The sequence below is a fragment of the Chlorocebus sabaeus genome, chromosome 10 (genome assembly GCF_047675955.1).
Source record: "Chlorocebus sabaeus isolate Y175 chromosome 10, mChlSab1.0.hap1, whole genome shotgun sequence".
In the NCBI taxonomy this organism is placed as follows: domain Eukaryota; kingdom Metazoa; phylum Chordata; class Mammalia; order Primates; family Cercopithecidae; genus Chlorocebus; species Chlorocebus sabaeus.
Window position 1 is genome coordinate 65722227 of NC_132913.1, and position 27936 is coordinate 65750162.

General features: G+C 39.9%; 2 protein-coding genes and 1 pseudogene across 4 annotated transcripts in view; 2 read left to right on the forward strand and 1 right to left on the reverse strand.

Moving 5' to 3' along the window:
• The window catches only part of PJVK (pejvakin), a 49293-nt gene that overhangs the window by 17365 nt on the left and 3992 nt on the right, over positions 1–27936 (forward strand). The window contains exons 5-8 of one of the 2 annotated variants that reach the window (XM_073019843.1): positions 22932–23143; positions 23860–24055; positions 25538–25679; positions 27594–27711. In XM_073019843.1, coding sequence (XP_072875944.1) covers positions 22932–23143; positions 23860–24055; positions 25538–25679; positions 27594–27711 — 668 coding nt within the window. The remainder of the gene's footprint in view (positions 1–22931; positions 23144–23859; positions 24056–25537; positions 25680–27593; positions 27712–27936) is intronic. The other variant, XM_073019844.1, reaches the window with a different exon arrangement.
• PRKRA (protein activator of interferon induced protein kinase EIF2AK2) lies at positions 540–20599 on the reverse strand. Of its 2 annotated transcripts, XM_007965467.3 has the most exons (8): positions 20498–20599; positions 19773–19942; positions 16194–16275; positions 13377–13455; positions 12222–12339; positions 10568–10662; positions 5091–5265; positions 540–1231 (listed from the first exon to the last, which is right to left on the reverse strand). In XM_007965467.3, exons 1-8 carry the CDS (start codon positions 20560–20562, stop codon positions 1074–1076), a joined length of 942 nt encoding a protein of 313 aa, XP_007963658.1. In that variant the 5' UTR covers positions 20563–20599; the 3' UTR covers positions 540–1073. The 2 variants fall into 2 exon arrangements, with proteins under 2 accessions (XP_007963658.1, XP_037857821.1); XM_038001893.2 differs by lacking the exons at positions 16194–16275; positions 19773–19942; positions 20498–20599 and adding an exon at positions 14399–16164.
• Positions 24129–25531, forward strand: LOC103218268 (nuclear migration protein nudC pseudogene; annotated as a pseudogene).

The following is a 27936-nucleotide window of genomic DNA, read 5'->3' on the forward strand; positions in this document are numbered from 1 at the left end:
ACGCTTGTTTTTTTTTGAGACAGGGTCTCACTCGGTCACCCAGGCTGGAGTGCAGTGGTGTGATCCTGGCTCACTGCAGCTTTGATCTTCTGGGCCCAAGCAATCCTCCCACCTCAGCCTCCTGAGTAGCTAGGACTAAAAGTGTGCCACCACACCTGATTGATTTTTTTTTTTTTTTTGGTGGTAGAGATGGGGACTCACTATGTTGCCCAGGCTGGCCTCGAACTTTTGGCCTGAACGGATCCTCCCACTTTGGCCTTCCAAAGAGTTTGGATTATAGGCATGAGCCACCGTGCGTGGTCAAATGCTTTTTAAACTAGTAATTCACCTGTGTATGGTTATGTCAAAGAAAAATACAAGGTTGCAAACGCTTAGAGAAAGTAAGGAAGTAACCCATTACATGTATGTTTGTAAATTTTGCTTAGGCCATCATTTTTTATTTTCACCTTTGAATTTCAAAGTAAATTAGAGATAGGTAAATAACAGAAGTATCAACATTAAAATATTCACGACAATGGCTAACAAGAACAGGACGACAGTCAAGTCAGTAGCTTTTTAATAAAATGAGCAGAATCCCATCATAACAGTTCTTCGTTACATGAATTCAAATACAGAGCAGACCAATCATGTTCCCTGAAATTTAACAATCATACTTAATAAAGGCCTGTTAGTGCTGTCCCTCAAGACTCTAATTCAAAAGGGCTTCCTTTGAATTCCCTTTATAAAGCTTTGTGCAAAGAGCTTAAGCACCAGTAAGAAAGACTGTTGCTAGCATTTTTATTTTATCAACAACAACAAACATGCAGTTTCTTTCTCCGATGTAAAATGGGTGCTACACTCTGTCTTGTGGTACAAAGTTTATAAATACAATATACCGATACAAAGTTGAAGCCATTAAAAAGAGCTTAATAACAACCACGAGGAGATAATTAAATCTGGAGTATTGATGGAATCTATGAAGAGATTTAGAAACAAGACATAAACTCAAACACTATGGTAAAGGTTTTACTTGGGAAGGGGTCAGAGGGGAACTTTTTATGTGCTACTGAAAGATTTTTTAAGTTGCTCCAAATTTACTTTCTTTCTGCTATTATCTTTAAATACTGCAAAGCATTGTGAGCTGCATCACTTTGTGCATTGCCACAGGAGATACCGGAGCCATGACAGACCGTGATGGGGCTGGTGGACAGTTCAGCAAGACATTGATACTGTCCATTGGCGCTCAGTTCATCTGTAATGACATATTCAACGATGACGATTAATGTCCAATATGTATAAAGGGGATCCCTTTGTAAAAACAATACAATTCTTATTACTGTCTTTCTTTTTAAGCATCCATAGTATACTACACCACTCGCAATCTTTGTTTTGCTTGTACAAACAGAAACCACAACTGCTCAGCTGTAGCAGTTTTCAAACACATTACACTTCATAATGATCTGACAGCTTTAAAGACGTACAGATATCTAGGCTGCACTCTAGCTCACTCAATCAGAAATATACGGTTGGGGGTGGCTGATTCCTACATTTAAAAAAAAAGTTCCCAAGGCAATTCTAATATGGTTAGTTGAACACTATTTGGAAATTACTGAACCATTAAGTAACTTTCTCAAAAGGGAAAGAACCATTTGTTAAAAGACTGGAGAGATTGTATTTTCCACTAGGAAGTCATTTTCAGGAGGCATTTGAACCAGGAATAACTTGGATCAAGGCAAAACCTCCCTTGTGTCTTCTATTAAAATTTTTTTTAATTGATACATAATAATTGTATGTATTCATGGAGTTGTCCATTCATGTTCTTAGGTTTTAAGTCTGTGCAGAGTCTAGTTCTTTATTTATACTGTAAATGGGTCATGGTGTTTTAAAAACAATACCTGACCCAGGAAACAAATGTTCTTCCCATCAACTGATGAGTCATTCTTACTAAAGATGGCTGAAACGAGGGCAAAGAGGAAGAAACAAACATGTGCGGTATAACTTAAAGTGGGCATAATAAAAATGTTATTTTTGATATTCTATTTAGTGGAAAATATCCAGATACAATGGGATTATTTAATGAGTGAAGAGGCTTTCTAGTTCTACTATCTAGGTTCTTTTCTCCTGACCCTCTAGCCCCTGCTTGAGGCTCATCCATGTTGTAGCATATATCAGAACTTCATTTCTTTTTACAGCTGAATAATATTTCATTGGAAGGACAGTCCACAATTTGTTTATCCACTTATTTATTGATGGATGTTTTGGGCTGTTTCTACCTTTTGGCTTTTGTGAATAGTGCTGCTATGAATATTCAGGGATCTGTGTGTATAGGCATTTGTTTAAATACCAGTTTTTGATGTATACTCCTAGAAGTGGAGTTGCTGGGTCATATGGCAATTCACTTGAGGAACTGAGAAGCTTATTCTACATAGGCTGAACTGTTTTATATTCCCACCAGCAACTTACAAGGTTCCAATTTCTCTACATTGTCACCAACACTTGCTATTTTCCATTTCCTTAGTGATAGCCATTCTAGTGGATTTGAAGTGGTACCTTATCATGGTTTTGATTGCATTCTGTATTAACTAATGACATTGAGCATCTTTTCATGTATTTTTTGGTCATTTGGTCATTTTTCTTTTTTAATTTTAAAATTTTGAGACAGGCTCTCACTATATTGCCCAGGCTGGTCTCAAACTCCTGGGTTCCAGCGATCCTTATGCCTCAGTCTCCCAAAGGGGTGGGATTACAGGTGTGAGCCACTGTGCCCAGCCCATTTGTATATATCCTTTGGAGAATGTCTAGGTTCTTTTGAAGGTAGCTGCATAGAAACTAGCCAAATTAACAGACTGTAGTTTTTAGACTGCTTTCCGTATCTACAAGAACTATTTAGTTCTCAAAACTGGGAAGAAATGTTTCAGAGGCATCATTAATTCATAATCTAAAAATTTATTTCAGGTTTCCTTTTTTCCCCCAGATTCTGTATCCTCCATAGTTCTATTCATGACATGGGTCATTCATCTCTGTATTCTAAACCCTCAACAAACTGTAGACACTAATATTTATTGGATGAATGGTCTCTCATCAGCCACCTTTTCTTTTCCTTTTTTTTTTTTTGAGACAGAGTCTTGCTCTATCACCCAGGCTGGAGTGCAGTGGTGCGATCTCGGTTCACTGCAACCTCCGCCTCCCAGGTTCAAGCGATTCTCCCACCACCTGAGCCTCCTGAGTAGCTGGGATTATAGGTGCACGCCACTATGCCTGGCTAATTTTTGTATTTTTAGTAGAGACGGGATTTCACCATGTTGGTCAGACTGGTCTCAAACTCCTGACCTCAGGTGATCCGCCTGCCTTGGCCTCCCAAAGTGCCGGGATTACAGACATGAGCCACCGCACCCGGCCTCTGGCCTCTTTTCTTTTGAGACAAGTCTCACTCTGTCACCCAGGCTGGAAAGCAGCTGCATGATCATGGCTCACTGCTGCCTCAACCTCAGGGGCTCAAGTCATTGTCCCCACCTCAGCCTCCCTAGTAGCCTGGACTACAGGCATGTGCCACCACACCCGGTTAATTTTTCATCAGCCACCTTCTCTAACCATCTGTCTGCACTGACTTCTCAGGTTCTGCATCATTATTGGTTTACTAAGACAATGCACTTGACCCGTCCTTCAATCCCAAAATAGCAGAGAATATCAGAAGTTCTTTGAGCCCCTAAGTGCCCTACTTTCCCAGGGTCAAGGGACCCTGACAAGCAAGGTCCCCACATCTCTCTGTGGTTGGATAGGGATATAAAATTTCTCACACGTTAAATCAAGTCACTTTGGCCACACACGGTGGCTCACACCTGTAATCCTAGCACTTTGGGAGGCCGAGGTGGGTAGATCACTTGAGGTCAGGAGTTTGAGACCAGCTTGGCCAACATGGTGAAACTCCCATCTCTACTAAAAAAAACTTTGGGAGGCCAAGGTGGGTGGATCATGAGGTCAGGAGTTTGAGACCAGCCTGGCCAACATGGTGAAACCCCGTCTCTTCTAAAAATGCAAAAATTAGCTGGGCATGGTGGCACACACCTGTAGTCCCAGCTACTTGGGAGGCTGAGGCAGGAGAATTGCTTGAACGTGGGAGGCAGAGGTTACAGTGAGCTGAGATCACGCCACTGCACTCCAGCCTGGGCAACAGATCAAGACTGCATCTCGAGAAAAAAAAAAAAAAATTAGCCAGGCGTGGTGGTGGGTGCCTGTAATCCCAGCTTCTTGGGAGATTGAAGCAGGAGGATTGCTTGAACCCGGGAGGCAGAGGTTGCAGTGAGTTGAGATTGTGCCACTGTACTCCAGCCTGGGCAACAGAAACAAGACTCTGTCTCAAAAAAAAAAAAAAAAAAGAACAAAATCAGGACACCAAACACACACAACTAATTAGCTTTATAAATTGAATTAAAAGAAAATCCATACTGACTTGCTTTCCCGTCTGTCCATATTTGTCTATCCAAATTATTAAGGGCTAGAGAAAATACAGATGATGATGGCTGGGAAGGGATAAAACTATAAACTGACTTGTTTCCATTTACCTCCCAGAATCAGCATACAGTGACAAAGTAGAGAGAAAAGGTCTGGGCGCCACAAACTTGGTACTTGTGCTAGAAATGTAGGTGCCTTTTCATTTGCCCAGCTGCCCAGCAGGGCTAGTTTAACAGCCAGGGTATCTTCTGGGACTCTTCCCCAAATCTTGCTCTACCACTGACTAGTTATGTGATCTTGGGCAAGTTTCTCAACCTTTCTGTGCCTTTCTTTCTTCACTTATAAATAAGGATAACAGAATTTGCTTCATAGAGTTAGTCTGAGGATTCACTAAGTAGATACATGTAATCTTAGAACAATGCCTGGCACATAGTAAAACTCTATCTTTGCTATTGTTGTTTTTGTTATAACTGTATGGATGTTAGCTCTTATTACTATCCACAAGAATGGGACATATCAATTATATATATTACTGGTCTAGTAATTATATATACTTAGAATCCCTGATCAATAAAATAAATTGTAATAGAAATTTTCGTTCCTCAAACACATTTGTAAACAAACATGTCTTGGGAAAGCCAAAGAAAAAAAAATCATACCTATATCCAAATATGTTATATTAAAACCTTGTTCCTTGGCAATTTCACTAAGCAGCTGGATGTAATCTGTATTTGGAATACTAAGGAGGCTTCTTTTCAGTAAGTTGATCTTTTCACCAGGAGAATTCCTCAAGGAATGCCAAGTACATCCTAAAGAATGTCCTACTACATTTGTCTGAAAAACAGAGATGAAGATTTAGACTCTTGACTAGGACTGGGTTCCAACACCAGTACCAGTATAATTAAAAGTACTTATTAAGCATTCACATTTAATATGTTATAAAGCATGTTTAAATGGATAACATTTGGTTAATTTCCCAATTTAAACAAGACATTAAAAAGTACACATTTAACAAGTACTACAAAATATGTTTTTAAGAAGCACTTGCAATAATATACTGAAAGTATTTTGTATTTTGTATAGTACAAATGTTTCTCAGTTGAGTTTTCTGATGGTCACATTAAGAGGTACAAGATATTTGGGAGCACCGTAAGTAAATCCATAAATAATTAATCTGCCTAATGGAGCAATTTGCAGATTAAAATATAAAACAATTTTCATATCTTTGTTTTTTTTTTAATTAAATACCAATCACTATAACTGACAGCTATAAAACAGAAAAAAAAACTATAAAAAAAATGAAATGTGCAAGTTGGGTTTGAGGAACAAGTCATTCAAATAAATGACAGGATGTCAAAAAGTTCTTATCAGACTTCTATCCCAGAACCCAACTGAGTACTTTTTCCTTTTTCTTTCTGCTTTTCCTCTTTCCTTTATTCTCCCCTATATCCTTCCATTTTCATCTGTCCTTAGAATGCCTCATATTTCCATATTAGTTTATGGTTCTCAAATTGCTTTCATATGCCATTAATAAAAACAACTACTTTCTGAAGTAAGTAGGGTTACTACTCTTAATCTTATTTTATTAATGAGCATGACAGACGGGAGGCAATTTCCAAAAGATTTTAGAGTTGGCATGATATGGAATTAAGTAATTTGTTAGATTTACCAAATAAAAATTTACATTATAGAAACTTTAAAATACTGTTTTAAAATAAATTTAAAAACACTATTTACATGGTTAAAAAAATACATACATGCACTAAGAACAAATACATAATGAAGAGTACAGTCTCTCTTCCTTACCACCCATTCCCTGAAGACCTCTGTTCTATTTCTTAGACGTACTGTTAAACATTTTTCAGTATCTTCCCATAAATGTTCTATGCATATGCAAGCACACACAATCTTTTAAAGCAAGTGATAACTTACTCCTCTACATCTTGTTCATTTTTCTTTTATCAGTGCACATATATGCACTGTATTTACCTTATGAATCTCCAACTGTGAGCTTTAGGTTGTTTCTGGCTTCTTGCTTTTACTAGCAATAAACACTCTTTTGCACTTGAATGAGTTTCTCTGTAGAATTATTACTAGAAGTGGAACTGCTAAGTCAAAGAACATGTAAACTTTTAATTTTGATAAACACTTCCAAACTGATTTCTGAACCAATTTATACTCCTACCAACTCTCTTGGAGGGGGCTTGTTTTCTCATACCCTCACTAATACCAGCTATTATCAAATTTTGTAGTTTTTGCCAATCTAAAAGGTGAAAATATTTTATCTTGCATGAATAAAGTTGAATATTTTTTCTTTTCTTTTTTTCCTTTATCTTTTGCATTTCTTCTACTGGGTTGTCTTTTTTTTTTTTTTTTTTTGGTGAGACGGAGTCTCGCTCTGTTGCCCAGGCTGCAGTGCAGTGGTGTGATTTGGCTCACTGCAAGCTCTGCCTCCCAGATTCATGCCATTCTCCTGCCTCAGCCTCTCGAGTAGCTGGGACTACAGGCACCCACGACCACGCCTGGCTAATTTTTTGTATTTTTAGTAGAGACGGGGTTTCACCGTATTAGCCAGGATGGTCTCGATCTCCTGACCTTGTGATCCGCCCGCCTCGGCTTCCCAAAGTGCTGGGATTACAGGCATGAGCCGCCGAGCCTGGCTGGGTTGTCTTTGTAACTGATGCATAAGAGCTTTTTAAATTTTCTATTTTTTAAGAGTTAGGGTCTTGCCATGTGGCTTAACTCTCAAACTCTTGGGCTCTTGCAATCCTCCCACCTTAGCCTCCCCAGTAGCTGGGACTACAAACATGTGCTGCTGTGTGCAGATGTGTATAAAAGAGCTTTAAAGTTGGTACTGAAAACAGTTCCTTTATAGTTATATGTTGAAAACAATTTCTTCCCACTTTGTTTTTATTCTCTTGATTTACAGATTTTTTGCTGTGCAGTAGGTTTTATGTTGCCAAATTTATTAATCTTTTAACCTTCTAGGTTTTAAGTTAAAATGCTTTCCCCATGCTAAGATTTTTAAAAAGAAAAACTCTTCCATGTTTCCTAATACTTATACTGTTTTAAATTTTTATGTTCAAATCTTTGATCCATCTGAAATTTATTTTGGTGTAAGGAATAAGGAAGCATCCTAAGTAGATGTCATACTCATAAACAAATATATATACAGTCCCCACCTAAAAGTGGATGTAAACCGTTTCTACATCATTATTGAATAATCCATCCTCTCACCCACTGATCTGAAATCTCACTGTTGCCATATACTATGGTCCTATGTGGATTAGCATCTACACCTGGATTCTCTGTTTGCTCCTCTGACTATTCCTGGCCCAGTAACTTGTCTGACAAGTGCAGTTTTACAGTATGTTTTGTTCTCTGGTAAAGCAGCACACCCTTGCTCTCCCAACCCTTCCTTTTCAGTTTTCTTGGTTATTCTTGAGGGTTTTTTCCCAGATAAACTTCAATAAAGGTGTATGAAGGTCCAAAATGAACGCTGGTAGGTTTTGAGTGAGACCACATTACAGTTAAATATATTTACAATATTTTCTGCTCTATTCTTTAGTAGTTTTCCTCACATGGTCCTGCGCATTTCTTTTTAAGTTTATTTTCAGATATCCTATCCCTGTTTCTACAATTTAAATTAGGATCTTCTATATTCTAGTTATTATTTGTAAAGAAAACTATTGGCTTTTTTCTAGTATATTTTTTCAGAATAGGATAGATTTTCTATTCTTCTATAAAATGTCCAGTGTTACCAAGCTTCGTAAGTTTTGTCAAAGTGGATATACACATACAGCAAAAAATCAAATAGTACAGAAGTATAAAAGCAACAACCTCTGCCTTGCCCCTTCTCCACCTTCAGTCCCCTTCCCAGATACAATAATTTTTAGCTTTTTATTTTTAATTATTCTAGTTGTTACCTACATAACTCTGAGTAATATAGAAAAGCTATTGATTTTGTATATTAATTTCATAATCAGTTACCTTGATGAATTCTCTTATTATTTCTAGTAGTTTTTCTTTAGGGTTTTAAAGGGATACAATCATATCATTTGCAGTTAGTAACCATTTTATCTCCTCTTATTTCCAACTTCTTCCTGTTTTCTCTTGTCTAATTTGTTTTTAATTGGTAGGTACTTCTAGAACAAGGTTAAATAAAAGTGGTGTTAGTGGGCATCCTTACTTCTGATATTAATGGGAATGAGTACAATGTGTAAATATTTAACCATGATTTTGGTTTTTTTCAAAGTTTTTATCAGTAATGATTGCTGAGTTTTATCAAAAATTTTTGTCATCCATTGAGGATTATATATTACTCTTTAACACATTAATGTGGTTAAAGTAACCAACTTACTAACCTTGAAATAGTCTTGCATTAGTTAAATAAACCCTACTTGTCAATGTTTTATTATTATTTTAATGTTGAACTGAACATTTTACAAAGGTTTTACCATTTTACCATAAGGCATATTGATCTATAATTTTTTTTTCTGTTGAACTTACTATTGTCAGGTTTTGGTGTTTGTATTATGTTGGTTTTGGAGAATAAATTTAAAAGTTTCCTTTATGTTATCTATACATTGCCTGAAAAGAGTTTAAATAGCATTGGAAATGATCTCTTCTTTGAAGATTTGACCAATTTCACCTGTAAATCTATCTGTGCTTTGTAATTTTGGTGATATTGTTGATCCAAATTCCAAAAGCAGTACATGCGGTGTTAATTTTTCTACTAAAAAAGTAGAATCAAATTATATTACTCATTTGTATGTAGTCTTTGATTTTTTTTCTAAAGAATGAGGCCTTATTTTATCATAAGCTCAGTGAAGAAGTTGCTATAGTTGTACTTTTTTATTTCCCACCTAATACACTACTCTCAGATAATGTATTACATGACAACACCTATCTATGAATATCAGAAACTGAAGTTATATATCGTGTGTAGGTCTCAATCTCTTAAGCTCTGTATTTATTTGTTCAGCTACTCGATATATTCACTTAGCTATTCCATAAGCTATTCCACAAGCACTTCAAATTCAATACATTTAGTTCATTATCTGCTCCCCTCTTGCTATTGCCAAGCTTAAAATAGTAATTTCCTCCCTTTCCCTTGCTTCCTACATCCAATCAATTACCATGCCACTTTACCTCAGTTTTCTAAATAACTTTAAAATCTACCCATCTCTCTCCATTTTCCCAGCCACTACCTTAGTTCAAGCTGTCATGTCTCATGTGTCTTCTATAACAGCATTCTCGCAGGTCTCTTTGATCCTAATTTCACTCACTCACCATAATGCAGCCAAGTGATTTCCTTCTAATGTTTAGACTAGATCCTGTCCTTCCCAGATTAAAATTCTTTAATGACTTTGTACTACCCTTGGGATAAAGTTCACTTTCTTTATATAGGGGTCCCTTTAAGATTTAATCCCTCCTTACTTTGCTGGCTTCATTGAGACTCCCTTCCTCCAACATTATGCTCTATACACAACAAATCACTTAGGGCTCCTAGACTGCATACGATGTTTCACTCCTGGCCTTTGCACACACTTTTTCTTCTCTCTGGAATTCCTTTCCCCCATTCTAGACCTACAGGTCTTGGCTTAGACATTACTTCTTCCTGGAATCTGTCTCCAAACCTGTTTTGGTTGGATGCTTTCTTCTGTGTTCCCACATCACACTCTGTAAGGACTCGTCTATGGAGTTCCTTCCTCTCTTTCAGTAGTCTATAAACTCCTTAGAGGCAGGGACTGCTTATCCACTGCAACCCAGTACCCAACGCAACACTTAGCACATAGTATGAGCTCACTAAATGTTTGCTGAGTGAACGAATGAACAAAGGGATGGAAATGCGCTGTCACTTTGAAGGCAAAAATGGTACTACTGGCCTATTATCTTTACATCCCATCCTATTATTCTGAATTTGACTGTCTCCCAAGCTCTCTTACCTAATTGCCTTTGTGATCCTGACTCACAAACAGGAAGCAGCTAAAAATGAGGTAGTGTATAACTGAATAATGAAGAGATTTCTAAAAATCACAACTCTGAAGTAGCCATACAATAAGAAATCAAGGAAAGTTTCCTACAGCAAGAAATGCTTAATGACATTAACATCATAGCTGTCAACATTACTCACTAAAGAAATGTGGTTCTCTGGAGAAATATTACTAAATTTGGCAAGAAATTTCTCAGCAGCATTCCTTTTGGCTTGCTTTTTTGATGCCCCCTTTCCTGAACAAAGAAAAAGACATGGTAGATTTAGAAAAGAAATTAGTGTCCACAGAGGATGATCAAACTGTATAAAGTATTGTATTTAATCAGAGAACCTCACGGTTTTTATTATATGCTAGACTATGTTCTTACTGACCTGATATCTTTGTTTGTTGTGTTATTTCTTTTGTATAGCTCTTAATTCTTTTCTTTTTTTTTTTTTGAGATGGAGTCTTGCTCTGTCGCCCAGGCTGAAGTGCAGTGGTGCAATCTTGGCTCACTGCAAGCTCCGCCTCCTGGGTTCAAGCAATTCTCCTGCTTCAGCCCCTCCAAGTAGCTGGGATTACAGGTGCCTGCCACCACACCTGGCTAATTTTTTATATTTAGCACAGACAGGGTTCTGCCATGTTGGCCAGGCTGGTCTCAAACTCCTGACCTCAGACGATCGGCCCACCTTAGCCTCCCAAAGGGCTGGGATTATAGGTGTGAGCCACTGTGCCTGGCCTGTATAGTTACTAATTCTTACACTTTTGAAGGCATTTGTTTTAAGTTTTTAATAGTTATGCTTTCTGTTTTTCTATAATAATTGTATTTTCCTATGTCTAGCATTACTGAACCACATTTGGTTTAATTCTGACCAATTATTCATATTTATTAAAATACATCTGAATTATAACTCCTCTCTCTCAATGTCTATTTCCTGCTTGTGATCTTCTCTAAACTGACAATTATATGGAATTCCTTTAAACAGGAATAAGAAAGGCACAGGGGATGCTGGAGTTGAAAGATACCACAAATATCTATCTCCGTGTTTTTGTTTTATAGATTAAAAAACTGAAGTCCAGAGAGATTAAGTAATTTGCTTAACTTTGCAAATCAAGGACTGCATCAAAAATGGAAGTTGAGGTTCCTGCTTTTGACCTGGTGCTTTCTGTAATAGCCCACACTACCTCCCAAAGGCAAACAGTTTCTTATTACTTGAAACTATTATCTAGTTAAGGTAAAATCCCATTTTAAGCCACTTTAAAAAATGACAAAAACATGCCAGAGAAGTTAACAGGAATTCTCACTAGTACTTTCTAAAGTGACAGTGTTTCTTACAGTTTATATCCTTTATAACATAGGAGTTACAACAATTAAGAAAGATAATTTTCATTTTTATCTCACTGCAATTATATGCCATCTAGTCTCTTATTAATCATATCATTTTCAAGTGTAATCTTCCTCTAGTCCTATTTTCTAGATAGAATAGCTGTTAAATAAAATCCAAGAGATTTACTATAGCTTTGTCTCCAAAATGAGTTTTTTTAAAGTCACTAATTTATCAATGAAGACTGTTTAAAGTACAGAGCCAATAGTTTCTATTAATAATCTATGATTTTTAAAAATATCAAATTAAGACTAAGTATCTTAAGCCAAATATTTATACTTAAGTTCAACCTCAGAAAGTCAGAGACTATAAAAGAGGAGTGTATCAATTTTTCTGCATAGAAATACTTGAAAACATTATGACAGAAATTTCTATAGTCATTCATCATCTGAAAATATTTCAAATGCCTTTAATTGTAAGAAATAAGTACCAGTTTCCATAAATGACTCTAGCCTGCAAATTGTGGTATATTCTCTCTTATGAGCAGGTCCTCCCTCCTGGGAAAGGGTATATTCAGGAAGTCTCCAGCCATGATGAATAGCCAATTCCTATAAAATCAAGATGAGGCTTTAATAGTAATTTTATGCAATGGCTCAATCACATAAGTATTTTCTTAATTTTGATCCCATTTCTATGTATATGTTTGAAAAGAATAGTGATTTTCTGCAACGGAAAAAAGAGGGAAGACCCTCTATTTCTCAGAGACATTCCTGCATTTTATATCTTTATATCCCAATACCAAAACTGAATCAGTTTTCTGCTATGAATGGTGTTCTTGAATTAAACCATAGTGAGCTGGTATGAGACTTCAACTAGAAAAACAGGCTACTACCGCCCTCTTTGGGAACACCAGAGGAGACCATCTACAGGTTTCACTGCCATCAGTTCCTAAAGTCCCTCCCCTCCTAGCTATAGACTTCCAAACCCACAGCTGGCCAAGAACACATGAGTAGGGACAGCAAACAACAGACTTGGATGAGGTGGGGGACAGAAGGTGAAGAAAACTATAGAAAAGCTCATAGTGCTGGAAAAGGAGACCAAAGGACTGGCTGAATAATGGGGAGGGGAATGGCCTAACAGAGCACATGAATAGTCTGCAAGAAGGATATTCTGCATATAGAAATTCAAAGCTGAATATGTGTGCATGTGTGAGTGTGTGTAGATATAAATTTTTTTTTTTTTTGGTAGAATAAGCAAATAAGCAGACTCCTTTTCTTGAGTTAGGTTCACTGATTTGATTTAGGCTCTTTATAAAGTCTTCTGTCTCAACAGAAGTAGAAAGAGATTTGTCACAAGAGTAGCAAGAACTATTCTTAAAGTATAAAACACTCTACCATGTGCACTGAGGGCCTATTGATCTTAAATGAGAATTCTATAAGCCAAAGGCAAATACTGTATATGGAAGAAAATCCAAAACATAAATAAGAAAATAATTTCAAGTTAGCCTATAAATCTAATGATCGTAAGTTGGAAAACAAAATATATCACTATCTTGTCTTTAAAATATTAATTCCTTGTGTTAGCCCCTCTGATATTACAAACTTATTATATATTTCATCAGTAGGCAAAGAACTGTACAACTTACCTGTAATGAACCAATAGGATTAAGCTGGTTCTTTGGTTGCTTGGAAGGGTCAGGCATTAAGGGATCAGGAACTGCAAAGCTAAATATTTTTTAAAAGTGTTATAAAACAAAATAATTTCCCCCAAATTATGAAATAAATGACAAGCATTTTCTAATTAACTCTCTATGTCTTTGCTCTTGTCATTCCTTCTACAAGGAATGCCCTCTTCTCAGGCCTCTTCTATGGGAATCTGATCTATCTGTCATCCAAGATATATCTCAAATGACACTTTCTCCAAGAAGCCTATCCTTTTACCCCAATGGTTTATAATCTCTCCCTTCTTTGAAACATTATAACACATGGTTTAATCCTTTCTTGAGGAAATTGTTTTACCATAAATTATATACTCTTACAAATACATATAATTTGTCCATCCTTCACCATACCTCTCCCCTATTCAGACTATAAGCTCCTTGAGGTAGGGCCTATGTATCACTTACCTACATAAGCTTTGTGGTGTTTTGTACGTAATAGGCATGTCATAAAAAAATATTTAAAGAATACTCTGTTACAACTATGCAAAAAATGGAAGAGTAACAATGATCCAGAAAATTGAACCTGGCAATGTAAACAATACAGATTATTTATAAATATTGTTTTTTCATCCAGAGAACTATGAAGAGAGATCTGGTTTGATCTATCATCTGCTCAGTGCTGGGATAATCCTCTAAGATTTACATGTATCCTGCATAAAATAGATGGCTTAGATGAATTTGGTTTTAGCATGTGGGGATTATGATTAGGGAAAAAGAGAACGACCTCTTCTAGGGAGTTGGGAATTACTAGTTACTTGGCAGGTCAGTGCTTAAAATTGAATAAGCGGCATTTCAAGGTTACTACCACCTAGGCAACTGGAGTCATTTTTCCATGACAAGTGAGGTTTAGTTATTGCCACTTCCTCAAGGTTGTTTTTTTTTTTTTTTCCCCAACTGCGAGAATTTCAAGCTTTACATAGGCTGATGAGATATGAGTATTCACTTACAATGCTGCATGCCGAAGCTACCCAAATAATTGTGATGGAGAAGTGAGAAAGTCTCTGTATTAAGTCAGGCCACTTTAGGCCTGATTACAGCTTAGTAATTCCCATTTTATCTGTCAAGAAGCACAAATATAGTAAAGTTTGTTAGCTTTTTTTTTGCTGACAAAGTGAAGTGCCCAGATGCAGAAAGGACACTCCATACCCCTCATTTCTACAAGTGTACTTAATGGTTGGGTTCACCTTCAGGCTGTACAGAAACAGCATGGCCATCACCAGTGGGGGAGAACCCAATACCTGCCATGTCATTTGGCACGTCTTTTGTTTGTTTGTTTGGAGATAGAGTCTTGCTCTGGCACCCAGGCTGGAGTGCAATGGTGCGATCTCAGCTCACTGCAACCTCTGCCTACTGGGTTCAAGGGATTCTCGTGTCTCAGCCTCCCAAGTAGCTGGGATTACAGGAGCATGCCACCACACTTGGCTAATTTTTTGTATTTTTAGTAGAGATGGAGTTTCACCATGTTGGCCAGGCTGGTCTCGAACACCTGACTCAAGTGATCTGCCCATCTTGGCCTTCCAAAGTGCCAGGATTACAGATGTGAGACACCACGCCTGGCCTTGTTTTCCTTTGAGACTAGGTTTCACAGGCTGGAGTTCAGTGGCGCAATCTCAGCTTACTGCAATCTCTGCCTCCCAGGTTCAAGCGATTCTTGTGCCTCAGCCATCCAAGTAGCTGGGATTACAGGCGCCTGCCACCATGCCTGGCTAATTTTTGTATTTTTAGTAGAGACGGGGTTTTGCCATGTTGGCCAGGCTGGTCTTGAACTCCTGGCCTCAAGTGATCCACCCACCTCAGCCTCCCAAAGTGCTGGGATTACAGGTGTGAGCCACCCCGCCCAGCCTGGCATAGATCAATTATAATGCATGACCCTAGAGAATGAAGCATCATCTTGTGAAATGCAAGGCTTATCTTGGGCAGCTGCTTATCTAGAGGGTTGCCGTGTCACTGGTTAGTTCTTAACTACCCAAACGGTTTAGAATGATTTACAAAAAGAGAGGAATACTACATGAGAACCTAACTAGACCCCTAATCCAAAAGCCTTTCTATGACTAGGAACAAAAAACCCATCCCAAATTCCCTGGGTCTCTACTGTCGGCTATAAGCAGATTACACCAGATCGTACTTCAGGCTAATGTGAGTGCATGCACAAGAAGAACATGAAAGTATGCCAACCTCCAGAGTACACCCAGTGGACACTACTATAATATGTGAGATGCTCCAGGACCAATATTCTATCCAGAAACACCTAGAGTAGTAAAAAATCTTACTTTGGAAAGATATGTCAAGAATATCCCACTTAACATTATCTTATTTTGATATATATTATATAATAAAAGAAAACCTCTGCCTGCTTCTTCAAAATTGTAATTCCTAAAAGAGTACTTTTAGTGGATCTTTCTCCATCTCACACTTTGTTGTCTTCAATGTAGAAATAATCAAAGTCTAAATACAAAATGTTAATATTAATATTTGCAAGAAGCACTGATTTTCTACTGTTGCACCCCATGTAAAAAAAAAACAGTAAAGCCTAATTCATGAGCGCCTTCATTTAACAGCCAACTGCTGGATTTGATTCAATAAAGTTTTCTTTCATGGATAAGTCTTCATAAGGAAATATAATTAGAGAGGTAGGATGCTAACAACTGTTCACTTTGTTGCTTTTGTAAGCATGTTGAAATTTTTACTCTTACCTCAGCCATGATATTTTTGAGCTGCTGAATACAAAGAAATTTAGCTCACCAAATACTTGCATTGGCTTTCAAAATGTTTATGGCAGCCTCTGCAGCTCTATGTTTCGCCAGCTTCTTACTTGTACCTTCACCTGAATTAAGATTTAAAAAAAGAAGTCTTTATCCCCTACAAAAATGTGCAGCTTACACAGATGCTTTCAAAACACAGAACAAAGTCACTATAGATTTTACATACACATACTAGGTAATAAAAATATACACTACATGTGGTTACACACTAATAAAATACTCACCATGTGAAAAATATTTCAAAAAATAACTTTTAAAGTTCTATATATTTAATTCTATGCATACCTGCATAAAAATCCTTATTTCTACATTATATATGTTTATTACATAACATGGTAATAAAGTAGACCGTGTCACACCTCTGAAGAAATGCAGCTTAGTATTTTACTCTTCCTTTATTCCTGGAGGGGAAATTCTTCTGCAGCAAGAAGTTTCTTTTAAAGGAACCATTTACAGCAGAATTGTTTGATAGCAAAATGTGCATAATTTTATTCGAATAGCCTGTCCTCTAATGTATCAAACTGCTCTGCTAGGCTTAGCAGTCATGATTATGTGTTGGGTACAACAGGAAAGTGTTTTATGAAGTAAGGTGACAGCTTGTTATGTATCTTCTGGACAGTCTGTATCTTCTGCATGGGTAGCTAAGTTGGGACCGGGGATAAGACTGATGTCTAATTTCAGTAAGCAATCGCAATGGCAAATGATAAATTCAATCTTTTTCCTTTTAAGTTCAAACTCCCAAACCCTCATGGGATAAGTTTTAAGTGTGGCCCTCAAGTGTGAGAAGACACACAAACCACATATTTATCTGCTAACAGAGGTTATTAGGGATATAGTATACGGGGGCCCTGCCCTCAAGAGCCAACAGCCTGGTGTGGGATTTTTGTCTGTTAATAGGCACCTGAAACATGGAATGGGATATGTTACAACAAGCCTAAGTACAGGCTATAGGGGAGCACATAAAAGCAGCGGCTCTCCGACTCTTTGTAAGGATTCAGAAAGGTTTCATGAAGGAAGAGATAACTAAATGGAGACCTAAATGATGAGTAACAGCTAATAAAGTGAAGAGAGACGGGGGAGTAGGAAGAGCATTCTAGGCAGAGAAAAAGAGCACCTGCAAAGGCTCAAAGGCAACATACAGCACAGTGTTCTCAAGAATCCCAAGTAGTTGGCTTTGGCTAAAGTGTAAGAGCTTTTTTAAAGTGTAAGAAGCAAGGCTGTAAGTCATGTTAAGAAACATGGTATTGTGCTGGGCTCAGTGGCTCACACCTATAATCCTAGCACTTTGGGAGGCTGAGGTGGGTGGATCGCCTAAGGTCAGGAGTTCGAGACTAGCCTGGCCAACATGGCGAAACCCCGTCTCTACTACAAATACAAAAATTAGCCGGGCGTGGTGGCAGGCACCTGTGATCCCAGCTATTCAGGAGGCTGAGCCAGGAGAATCGCTTGAACCCAGGGGGCAGAGGTTGCAGTGAGCCGAGATTGCACAACTTCATTCAAGCCTGGGTGTAAGAGTGGAACTCTGTCTCGGAAACAAACAAACAAAAAACAAGTGTTTATCCAGAGGGTTACAGGGAAACCACTGAATGGATTTTGAGAAGAGGAAGACATATGAATGCTAGAAAGAATACTGGTTGTTAAGGGTGGGTGAGGTGGCTCACACCTGTAATCCCAACACTTTAAGAGGCTGAGGTGGGAAGACTGTTTGACACCAAGAGTTCAAGACGAGCCTAGGCAATGCAGTGAGACCTTGTCTCTATTAAAAATCAGAAAAATTAGCTGGGCATGCTGGTGTGCACCTGTAGTCCCAGCTACTTGGGAGGCTGAGGCAGGAGGATTGCTCCAGTCCAGGAGATTGAGGCTGCAGTGAGCTATGATCATGCCACTGTACTCCCCGACAGAATTTCTCAAAAAAAAAAAAAAAAAAGAATGAACACTGGATGTCATGTGACAAAAGGACATCACAAGACTAGAAGGTAAACATGTAGTTACAAGAATGCAGCTACAATTCAAGTGAGAGATGATGGTCGCCTAGGCAGTGGCAATGGCCAGGAGAGAGAAGCAGACAGATACAGTGGCTATTTAGTGGATTATTAAACTCCAATGGATGGAGTTTAATAACAGACTGGACAAGAGGGAGGGAGATGGGAAGTAGTTAGGAAGACAAAACTCACATTTCTACTGAACTAGGTGATTGTGGAGCCTTTACAGAGAAAGGGAATGCAGGAAGAATGGGTTTGAGGGAAAAGATGGATTCAGTTTGGGACAATGAGAGGCTTGAGGGGCCTCTGTGTCATTCAAGCAAAGATGCTCAGCAAGCATAGACTGATACACTTCTGTAACTGGGCTTGGGATGTAGACAGACATTTCAGAATTATTAGCCTTTAGATAGTATCGGAAGCCATGGAGGCAGATAAGCTTGCACAGGAAGCCATGGTAGTGTGAGAAGAGGGCGTAGGCAGAACGGTTGCCATAGGTTGTTAATTTGGGGTCTAAAACACATCGAGAGGGAAAAAGCCTCCTTTTTCTTGAATTCTTCCTGATTATCTAGAAATAGACTAGCTAAAGTAAGTAATGCAGTGTTGACTCTATGGTTCCCATGGGGACCCTTCCGGCCAGCACCTACAATCTAACTGCCTCACACAAAAAGTTTTAAACTTTTCTTAAAGTGGCGTCAATTAAAATAAAGGACTCCAAACTTCCAGGGACACAAACAAATGCTGCCGTCAGATTTACCAGATGGCAGAACTTGAGCCTTCCTACTAAATTTTTTTCTTGGCATCCTTCCAAATTAAATTTAGCATCCAATGTTTTGTGTTTGCAATTAAATAGATACATAAGAAAAATAATGTCCACATTTACAAATGAGCAACTTTAGTTATCATTTGCTCAAGCTCACAGACCAAAAGAAAGCATGAACTTTAAAATTTCATTGCTATGTGACTTCATTGCTACAGGCATGTTACTTATCTCTCTGAACCTGTTTCTTCTTGTTTAAAAAGTGGATAATATACAAAATATCTGTTACATTTCAAAAACTAGAAGTTATTATGCAATATAATGTATGAGGACCTTCTCCCCTTCCTCATTTTGTTTGGATACAGAATCAAAAGTGGTACAATGGACCTAAAGTGCCAAATGAGTCCATAAAGAGAGGAGAGACGCGCAGAAAATTCTAGGGTCATGCCTGCTGGTATCTGCTATAATCTATGAAACTTCACAGTACCTAGGCACCCAGCTATGATTGCTCCAAGAACCTTTCCTGCTTCCCTCTAATTCTTAGAAGAACCCTAGGAGGATCATGGGGTATGAAAAGAGTCGTGCAGGATGGCTGGGTAACTTTTTAGTTTCTGAGCTTCTTTGGTATCTGGGGAAGAGAAAATTAGGAAGAGAATCAGATGAAGCTGAAAAGCCTTAACGATCTGAGATGAGAGGTCTCAGTTTCAGAACCTGTTCCTCACAGCTGTCTGGCAAAAAGAGCACTTTTCCGAACTGAAAAGCAACACCAAGTATTGACTGCCAACCCACTCGGTCATCCAGGTTAACTGTGTATACAGACCTGTGCAGGTTATGTCACCAACGGTTACTCTGAAGGTGAATGTGGGCACATGTATTTGCACATCAGATCTTTCACATTCATAAACTGGGATGTTCTTGGTCTTCATGCCGTATTCGTGTAATACCTGAATCGGTGTTTTCCCTGGCTTAGCTGTTATCATCTTCCCCAAACTGCAAAAACCAGAAAAAGGTGTGCTTTGCATGCCAAATTGGAGACTGAAGCAGAAGCGTACAGAGGCCAGTTTTGACCGCCACCGACGGTGACGAGGGAGGCGCGGAGTTTCCCGGAGGCCAGGGCCAGAGCTGGAGAGGCTGGGGCGCACCTGTCTTCCGGTCCCAATGCGGCAGTCACCCCGCAGGGGCAGGCGGGGTGAACGAGGTCTTTAAAGAGAGAACTTGAATGCGGGTAGGAGACAGTCTCAACAGAACAGGGCTGGTAGCAGCGCCGCAGCCTCTCAGGACAAACCTGACGATCCCTTCCCGGGCGCGGCGACCGCGCGCCGCCTCCGTCGCCCCGCGCGTCGCCTGGGGCCACGAGAGGGGCGGGGCCCGGCCGCAGACCCCAACCCTCGCAACCGAGAGGGCGGGGCCGAGCGCCCACAGCCGCGGAGGCGTGGGCGCCAGGCAGGGCTTTACCCAGAATGCCTCTGGAGGGCCGGCTCCCCGCGCCCCGGTCTCGCCGCCCAACGCTCCCGGCCCTGGGGCCCCGACTGCCCGCACGCTGACCTGAAGGTCCCACTGTCCTCGCGCTCCAACGGCGGGGCCTCGGCGCGGTGCCTGCTCTGGGACATGGCGAGAAGGGACGGCTCAGCGGGTGGAGGAAGAGCGGTGCGGAGCGACGTGCTAGCTCCCCGGGTCGCTGGTCCCCAGGAGGAGCTCCAGCGCCGCTGCCGCCTCCGACTCCCCCTCCTCCTGCTTGCGTTCCTCTAGCGAGGGGGCGGGAAGGGCGGGGGCGGAGCCTTGGTGCCGTAGCTCCGGCTACGCCCCCTCGCTGCCCCTCTGCGGGCCTCGGTCCCGGCCCAGCCCCGCCTCTGTCCCCTCCAGGGTCCGCCTCCTTCCCGCCAGTCTCCGCCCCGCTCCCGCCTGGGCACAGGCATTGGGCTCCCGGGGCTTCTCAGCGCCCGCCTCTGCCGGCCCTGACCAGCCTGCAGTAACTGGCCCTCAGGCCGTAGTTCTTTGTCCTTAGGAGGAGGCCGTTTCTTTCCCGAAGAGAGGGATTAGAGGGATTGTCCGGCGTGGGTCTAGGGTCGTTGAGGCCTGAAGTTAACCCTTTGAGGGGAGGACGGATTGGGGGCTGTGTCACTTTAAGAAAAAGATTTGAAAATTCGGAAGGCAGAATTCCAGGGAGTCTCCCGGGCCTGGTTCTGAAGCTTGAGACCCCGGATATGTACGCTGCGGTGGGCTCTTCGGGTCCCCGAGCCCGGTGTTTAGGAACACTCGAGGACGTCCAAACACCCCCTCCTTTCCCGCCAGGCGGGCTCCTTTGTCTTCTGGGCTTTCGTCGCGAGATGGAACGCTGGGTCAGTGCATCCCAGCAAAACGTTAGGAGTAAACGAAGGCCTTTCTGGGGACCTGTGTAGTCGATTGTAATGGCGTTTGCCTGGGATGCAGCACCTTTGGTGGGCCATTGGATGTCGTGTCGTTTCTCCAGGGGCTTGCTAGGCACTAGCTGAAATGCCGTCCTGTGCTTACGCGGTGTTATGGAAGATTGCTTTGCACGATGCTGTTCCTACGAAAGGATATTATTAAAAGTGATTTATGGCCGGGCGCGGTGGCTCACGCCTGTATTCCCAGCACTTCGGGAGGCCGAGGCGGGCGGATCGCCTGAGCTCAGGAGTTCGAGACCAGCCTGGACAACATGGTGAAACCCTGTCTCTACTAAAAATACAAAAATTAGCCGGGCGTGGTGGCAGGCGCCTGTAATTCCAGCTACTCGGGAGGCTGAGGCAGGAGAATCGCTTGAACCTGGGAGGCGGATGTTGCAGTGAGCCGAGATAGCGCCACTTCGCTCCAGCCTGGGCGACAGAGTCAGACTCCATCTCAAAAAAAAAAAAAAAAAAAAGGTGGTTTGTTATTTTGTTAGCATGTGAGCCCTGGATGCCTGAAAGCAAGTGAAAGATGTTCAGAATCTAATCAAATTATATCATTTGATGCTTTAATTAGAGCCTATTCTCTCTTTTTCTCCATCTATATATGTATGTATATAGATTACTATCCATCACTGTTTTAATGGATATCTTATTGGAAGGGCTACATAGTCACTATTTCAAAATATATGAACTCCGCATAACACCTATGCCAAAACATTTCAGCACTCAGGTAAAGTTCATTTTTAGCCACAAAATCACTTAAAAACAGGCCAGAACTTTATATAGATAGCTCTTATTACTATCCCAGTAGCTGGGATAATAATGAAACAAAAAGATGCAGCAGGACTCCATTTCAAAGGGATAGAGTCTGTGTGTCCAACTTCAGAGTAAGAAACCACTAGGTAATAGTTTATATAGTTACTTACATGTAATGTGGCTTTATTTTTTTATAAAGATCTGCATGTAATTGTTTATATCTGTGAATTCATATTTAATATTAAACACAGTTTTGTAAACATGTAAGATGGAAAATGAATGAAATGCTCTATCAGTGAACTGTATGCCATGAGGATTCAAAACAGCACTTTCGTGTTGCCAAAAGTCCAGTGTGGACTTGTGAAGGAATTCCCTTTGGACTAGGTCCACTGTAGATTGTATCCGGGACTATTGTTAGTGCCTAAATTGCATTGCTTCCCACAGCGCTATATACTTCCCTTAAAATTGGCCCATTGCCAGTGGCAAATCGCTATCTACTGTGATCCTTATCATAGACATTGGTCATATTTTTACGTTATTAGTTTTCTGTGTATATTTTAGTGCTATAGCCTGCCATTCCAAATTAAACATGCTCTTAGCATATCGTTTTACACCGTTGATCTATTATTCATTACCTGAGCACATGAGCGGAGGCAGTGAATTATACAGTGGTAAACTACTTGGTGAAACCATGCTTTGTATTTTTAAGATGTATAATTATATTTAAAAACAAGCAGTGCTTAATTTTGTGCCTGATTTTCGTCTTTAAAAATGGATTTATCTGGGGGTTGCAGTTGATGACATTTTGATTTTAGTATGTTTGCTGCTGCTACCAAGAGCTTTGTCAAGCAAGTTGGAGATGGAGGGAGATTAGTTCCTGTTCCAAGCCTCAGTGAAGCTGACAAATATCAACCTCTAAGTCTGGTGGTAAAAAAGAAGCGATGCTTTCTGTTTCCTAGATATAAATTTACTTCAACACCTTTTACACTGAAAGATATTCTCCTAGGAGACAGAGAAATTTCAGCTGGTAAGTTTAAATGTTTGGGAGGGCCAACTCATTCGTCTGTATTATTGGTAACCTAAACATAGGTCATATATGCTACTTACATTAGTAATACACATTTTCCATGATTAAAGCAACTTTTATTATGATGGTAGTATAATAATGTTATTAAGATTAACAATGCCAAAAGTTTGTATAATATCAAATCTCTTATTGGTCAAATAATTTTCAAATCTATCAATTATTTTATAAATTGTTTTAATCAGATCAACTTAGACTATGACATATTTCTTCATCTATAAAATGGGGTATTATTTGGGCTTACCTATCTTATATGGTCAAATGAGATGAAAGTAATTTGTATTTATTTTTTACAATGCAATTATTACAATTGGTAAACTGAAATGTATTTGAAGGGTAGATTATTTAATAAGCTGATATTTTAATGAGTTACTGCTTATAAACGCTTATTTTTTCTTTGAATTGCCCAGTGGATCTTGATGCTTAAGAAGTTCTGTTGGCTGAATAGAAAATTTGAGTTCCTTTTAAGAATTCTGGCTATGTGTTTCTTTTTGTTGTAAGATTAATTGAATTACTACTTTAAATCTTGGTGAGTAATGTTGCCTTTCTCTAACATTTGGATAATTGAGTCTTCAATTGTAAATTAACGTGTTACTATATATAATCTACATAAGATAAATTAAAGACATTTTAAAAATACTACGTTTCTTCTTGTAAAGGTATTTCATCTTATCAATTACTGAATTATGAAGATGAATCCGATGTTTCACTCTATGGAAGGCGAGGTAACCATATTGTAAATGACGTTGGGATTAATGTTGCTGGATCAGATTCCATTGCAGTGAAAGCTTCGTTTGGTATAGTAACCAAACATGAAGTGGAAGTATCAACACTACTCAAAGAAATTACTACACGGTCAGTATAATAATCCTAATATATTTCAGTGTTTTCATTAAATACTTTAGCTATATAAACTTCATTACAAAGAATGCTTAAAACATTGAGGTTGTATTTTACTAGTGTAATTTGCTAGGTGTATTTGAAATACATTAGTGGTATATCCAAACTTTGAATTAGGATAGATATCAAAAATCACTTGGTTTAAGTCAGAGACCTCAGGGCCCCAGATCAAGGAGCTAACTGACGAAGACACAGAGAGGCTGCAGCTAGAGATTGACCAGAAAAAGGATGCAGAGAATCATGAGGCCCAGCTCAAGAACGGCAGCCTTGATTCCCCAGGAAAGCAGGAGACTGAGGAAGATGAGGAGGAGGAAGAGAGAAGGAGAAAGGAAAACTGAAGCCCAACCTAGGCAACAGGGCAGACCTGCCCAATTACCGCTGGACCCAGACCCTGTCGGAGCTGGACCTGGCAGTCCCTTTCCGTGTGAACTTCCGGCTGAAAGGGAAGGACGTGGTGGTGGACGTGCTGCGGTGGCACCTCCGGATGGAGCTCAAGGGGCAGCCAGCGATCATCTATGGGGAGCTCTACAATGAAGTGAAGGTGGAGGAGAGCTCGTGGCTCATTGAGGACGGCAAGGTGGTGACTCTGCATCTGGAGAAGATCAATAAGACGGAGTGGTGGAGCCGCTTGGTGTCCAGTGACCTTGAGATCAGTACCAAGAATATTAACCCTGAGAATTCCAAGCTGTCAGACCTGGACAGTGAGACTCACAGCATGGTGGAAAGGATGATGTATGACCAGAGACAGAAGTCCATGGGGCTGCAAACCTCAGACGAACAGAAGAAACAGGAGATTCTGAAGAAGTTCATTGATCAGCATCCAGAGATGTATTTTTCCAAGGCTAAATTCAACTAGCCCCTGTTTTTTCCTCCCTGAACTCTTGGAGCTGAGCTGCAACCACCCAGCTTTCTTTCCCACTCTTCTCTGGGACTTGAGGGCCTCAGGGCTTGGGGCAGGCATGGGACTGGCCCAGGCACACAGGTCCCAGGGCATCAGGGGAAAGGCTGGAGCTTGGGGTCTTGTCCTCCCCAGTTGGTCTACTGTTACACGTTAAAACGATTTGCCCAGCTTAAAAGAAAAAAAAAGTCACTTGGCTTAAACAAAACTTAATTGTTCCACAAAATTACTTTGGCTCTACACACATTTGCTAAATTATTAGATTTAAATAATAGAGGAATCTGTCTGCAACAAATAGAGTCCCCCCTCAAAAGACTTTCAACAGACGGAGTGAAACATTGTGTATAAGCATGTTTTAAGAAAACAGGTAGGAGAGACAAATTATTACATTTCTTTTGGGTATATTTTCTGACTATTAGGATTGCCTTGATTTACTATTAGGTGAACTATGAATGAATAACATGTGACAGCAAAAAATGTACTTGATTATGTGTAATTAGATGTTACAGAGTCTTATGAATGTATCTTCTTTATTTTAGAAAAATTAACTTTGACCACAGCTTGATACGTCAGTCAAGGAGCAGCAGAAAGGCAGTATTGTGTGTGGTCATGGAGAGCATCCGAACCACACGACAGTGCTCACTGTCTGTGCATGCTGGAATTCGAGGGGAAGCAATGAGGGTAAACCACACTCGTTGGGCTTATCTTACTAACTAAAGTGTTGCCATGGGAATTTTTTTAAGTATTGAATTTCTCGTCAGACTTGTGTATTTTGTCAAATGTTCTGATGAAAGAGCTGCAGTTGTATGGGATTTTGCACAGCAATGTCTATTCTAGAGTATGAAAAAAAGAAATGTTGGGGTTCTAAACATGTGTAATATAATGCAAAAACAGTAATCCTTATGAAATTACATGCATACTGGAGTCCCTCAAATTACTATTTAAGTGTTGTTTTAAGAATAAAAATTGAGTGAGTTGAACTGATTTTAAGTGGTATAGTTTTTGGCTGGGCACAGTGGCTCATGCCTGTAACCCTAGCATTTTGGAAGGCCGAGGTGGGCGGATCACTTGCAGTCAGGAGTTGGAGATCAAGTTGGGTAACATAGAGAAACCCCATCTCTACTGAAAATACAAAAATTAGCCAGGTGTGGTGGTGCACCCCTGTAATCCCAGCCACTCAGGAAGCTGAGGCACAAGAATCGCTTAAACCTAGGAGGTGGAGGTTGCAGTGAGCCGAGATTGTGCCACTGTACTCTAACCTGGGTGGCAGAGTGAGACTCCGTCTCAAACAAAACAAAACAAGACAAAAACCCCAACCAAAAAAAAAAAAAAGTGTAACATAATGCAAAAACAGTAATCCTTGTGAAATTACATGCATAATGGAGTCCCTCATATTACTATTTAAGTGCTGTTTTAGGAATAAAAATTGAATGCTTAAGCTGAGTTGTTTTTTAAGTGATAGAGTTTTTACACTTTGAATTTTTAAAAGCTGAATTTATATTTTTATATTCAAATAGTTTTTCAAAGTTAATATTATCAATGGCCATACATGCTTTATTCAAGGTTAGTTAAATCCTTAAAAAAATATTAGCTGCAAGGTGCAGTGGATCATGCCTGTAATCCCAGTGCTTACGAAGACTGAGATAGAAAGACAGCTTGGGGCCAGGAGTTCAAGACCAACCTGAGCAAAATAATGAGACCTTGTCTCTACAAAAAATAAAAGAATTAGCTGGGTGTGGTGGCACACGCCTATAGTCCTGAGGCAGGGGGCTGCCTGTGGGGGTTTGGGTCATTGTCTTTTAGAATTTGGGAGCCTTTGAAAAGCCGTGGGCCCTCCCACCGCTATTGTGCTGGGGAAGATGTAGCAGCCTCTTTTCCAAACCACCCCTTTGCCTTCAGACTTCTCTGGGGCCAGCAACTAGGGACCAACTAGGGACCTAGGGCCAAGGGCTCAGCTGATGACCGTGGGCTCCGTGTCCAACCAGCAGTTTGCAGGTTCGAGCTCAGGACTTAGCGGGGACACCTTAGGATGCAGGAGCGGCCAGGAGTTCAAGGTTACAGTAAGCTATGATTGTGCCACTGCCCTCCAGACTGGGTGACAGAGAGAGAGCCTGTCTCTGAAACAATAAAAAGAATTAGAAAACTATCTGTGTTTAATTTTCAGCTCAATTATGATATTGTTTATCTTTGTCATTCAGTGACACCTAATAATGACTTGATTGGATTAAAACTCTGGAGGGCTTTGGAATGGTAGACAGGTTAGGCTGAAAACTTAAACTCTAGCACTGCTTTCTAAGATTTCCTGTTGAAAAAAAAGGCTTCTACTCCAGAGCATTATGGTTGTGGTAGCACTAATCATGGGCTGTAATACCAAAGTAAGTGAAAAGTGCAGAAGTATTTTCTAATATAGACCAGGAGTTTCTGTTGGACCAATTGGATCTCTGCTATAAAAAATGGTTTAATTCAAGCAGAATAATTCTTTACTTGGGAATTTTTTGTTTTGTTTGGTAGGATTTTATGAGATGTTTTGTTTCTCCAAAAAGCTATCCTTACTTGTTATAATACTTAATAATGTTATATATTTATTCAATACAGTTTCACTTTATGGATGAACAGAATCCCAAGGGAAGGGACAAAGCTATTGTTTTCCCAGCACATACAACCATAGCTTTCAGTGTTTTTGAACTCTTCATATACCTGGATGGTGCCTTTGGTGAGTTAAGGGTCTGCATGAAATACAAATGACTATATTTTTAAGGAGCATTCAACAGGGCATGGGATCTCTCTCTCTCTCTCTCTCTCTCTTTTTTTCTCGTGTCTAACAATTATAGAAGATGGTGTCAGCACTGTCAATCTTATGCTTGGGCAAAATAGCTGAGAAAGGTCTTCCCTTCCCTGCTTCCCCATTCCACTTTTCTGCTGCTGCTTCTTGGTGAAG

Bases quoted from the DNA above. Each gene is read 5' to 3' on its own strand.
- PRKRA (XM_007965467.3), bottom strand. From the start codon at position 20,562: ATGTCCCAGAGCAGGCACCGCGCCGAGGCCCCGCCGTTGGAGCGCGAG. The intron at 19,943-20,497 runs GTCAGCGTGCGG...TGGTTTTTGCAG, and splicing joins GAGGACAGTGGGACCTTCAG to TTTGGGGAAGATGATAACAG. The intron at 5,266-10,567 runs GTGAGTAATGTT...TCTGTTTTTCAG, and splicing joins CAGAGAACCACATTTCTTTA to ACAAATGTAGTAGGACATTC.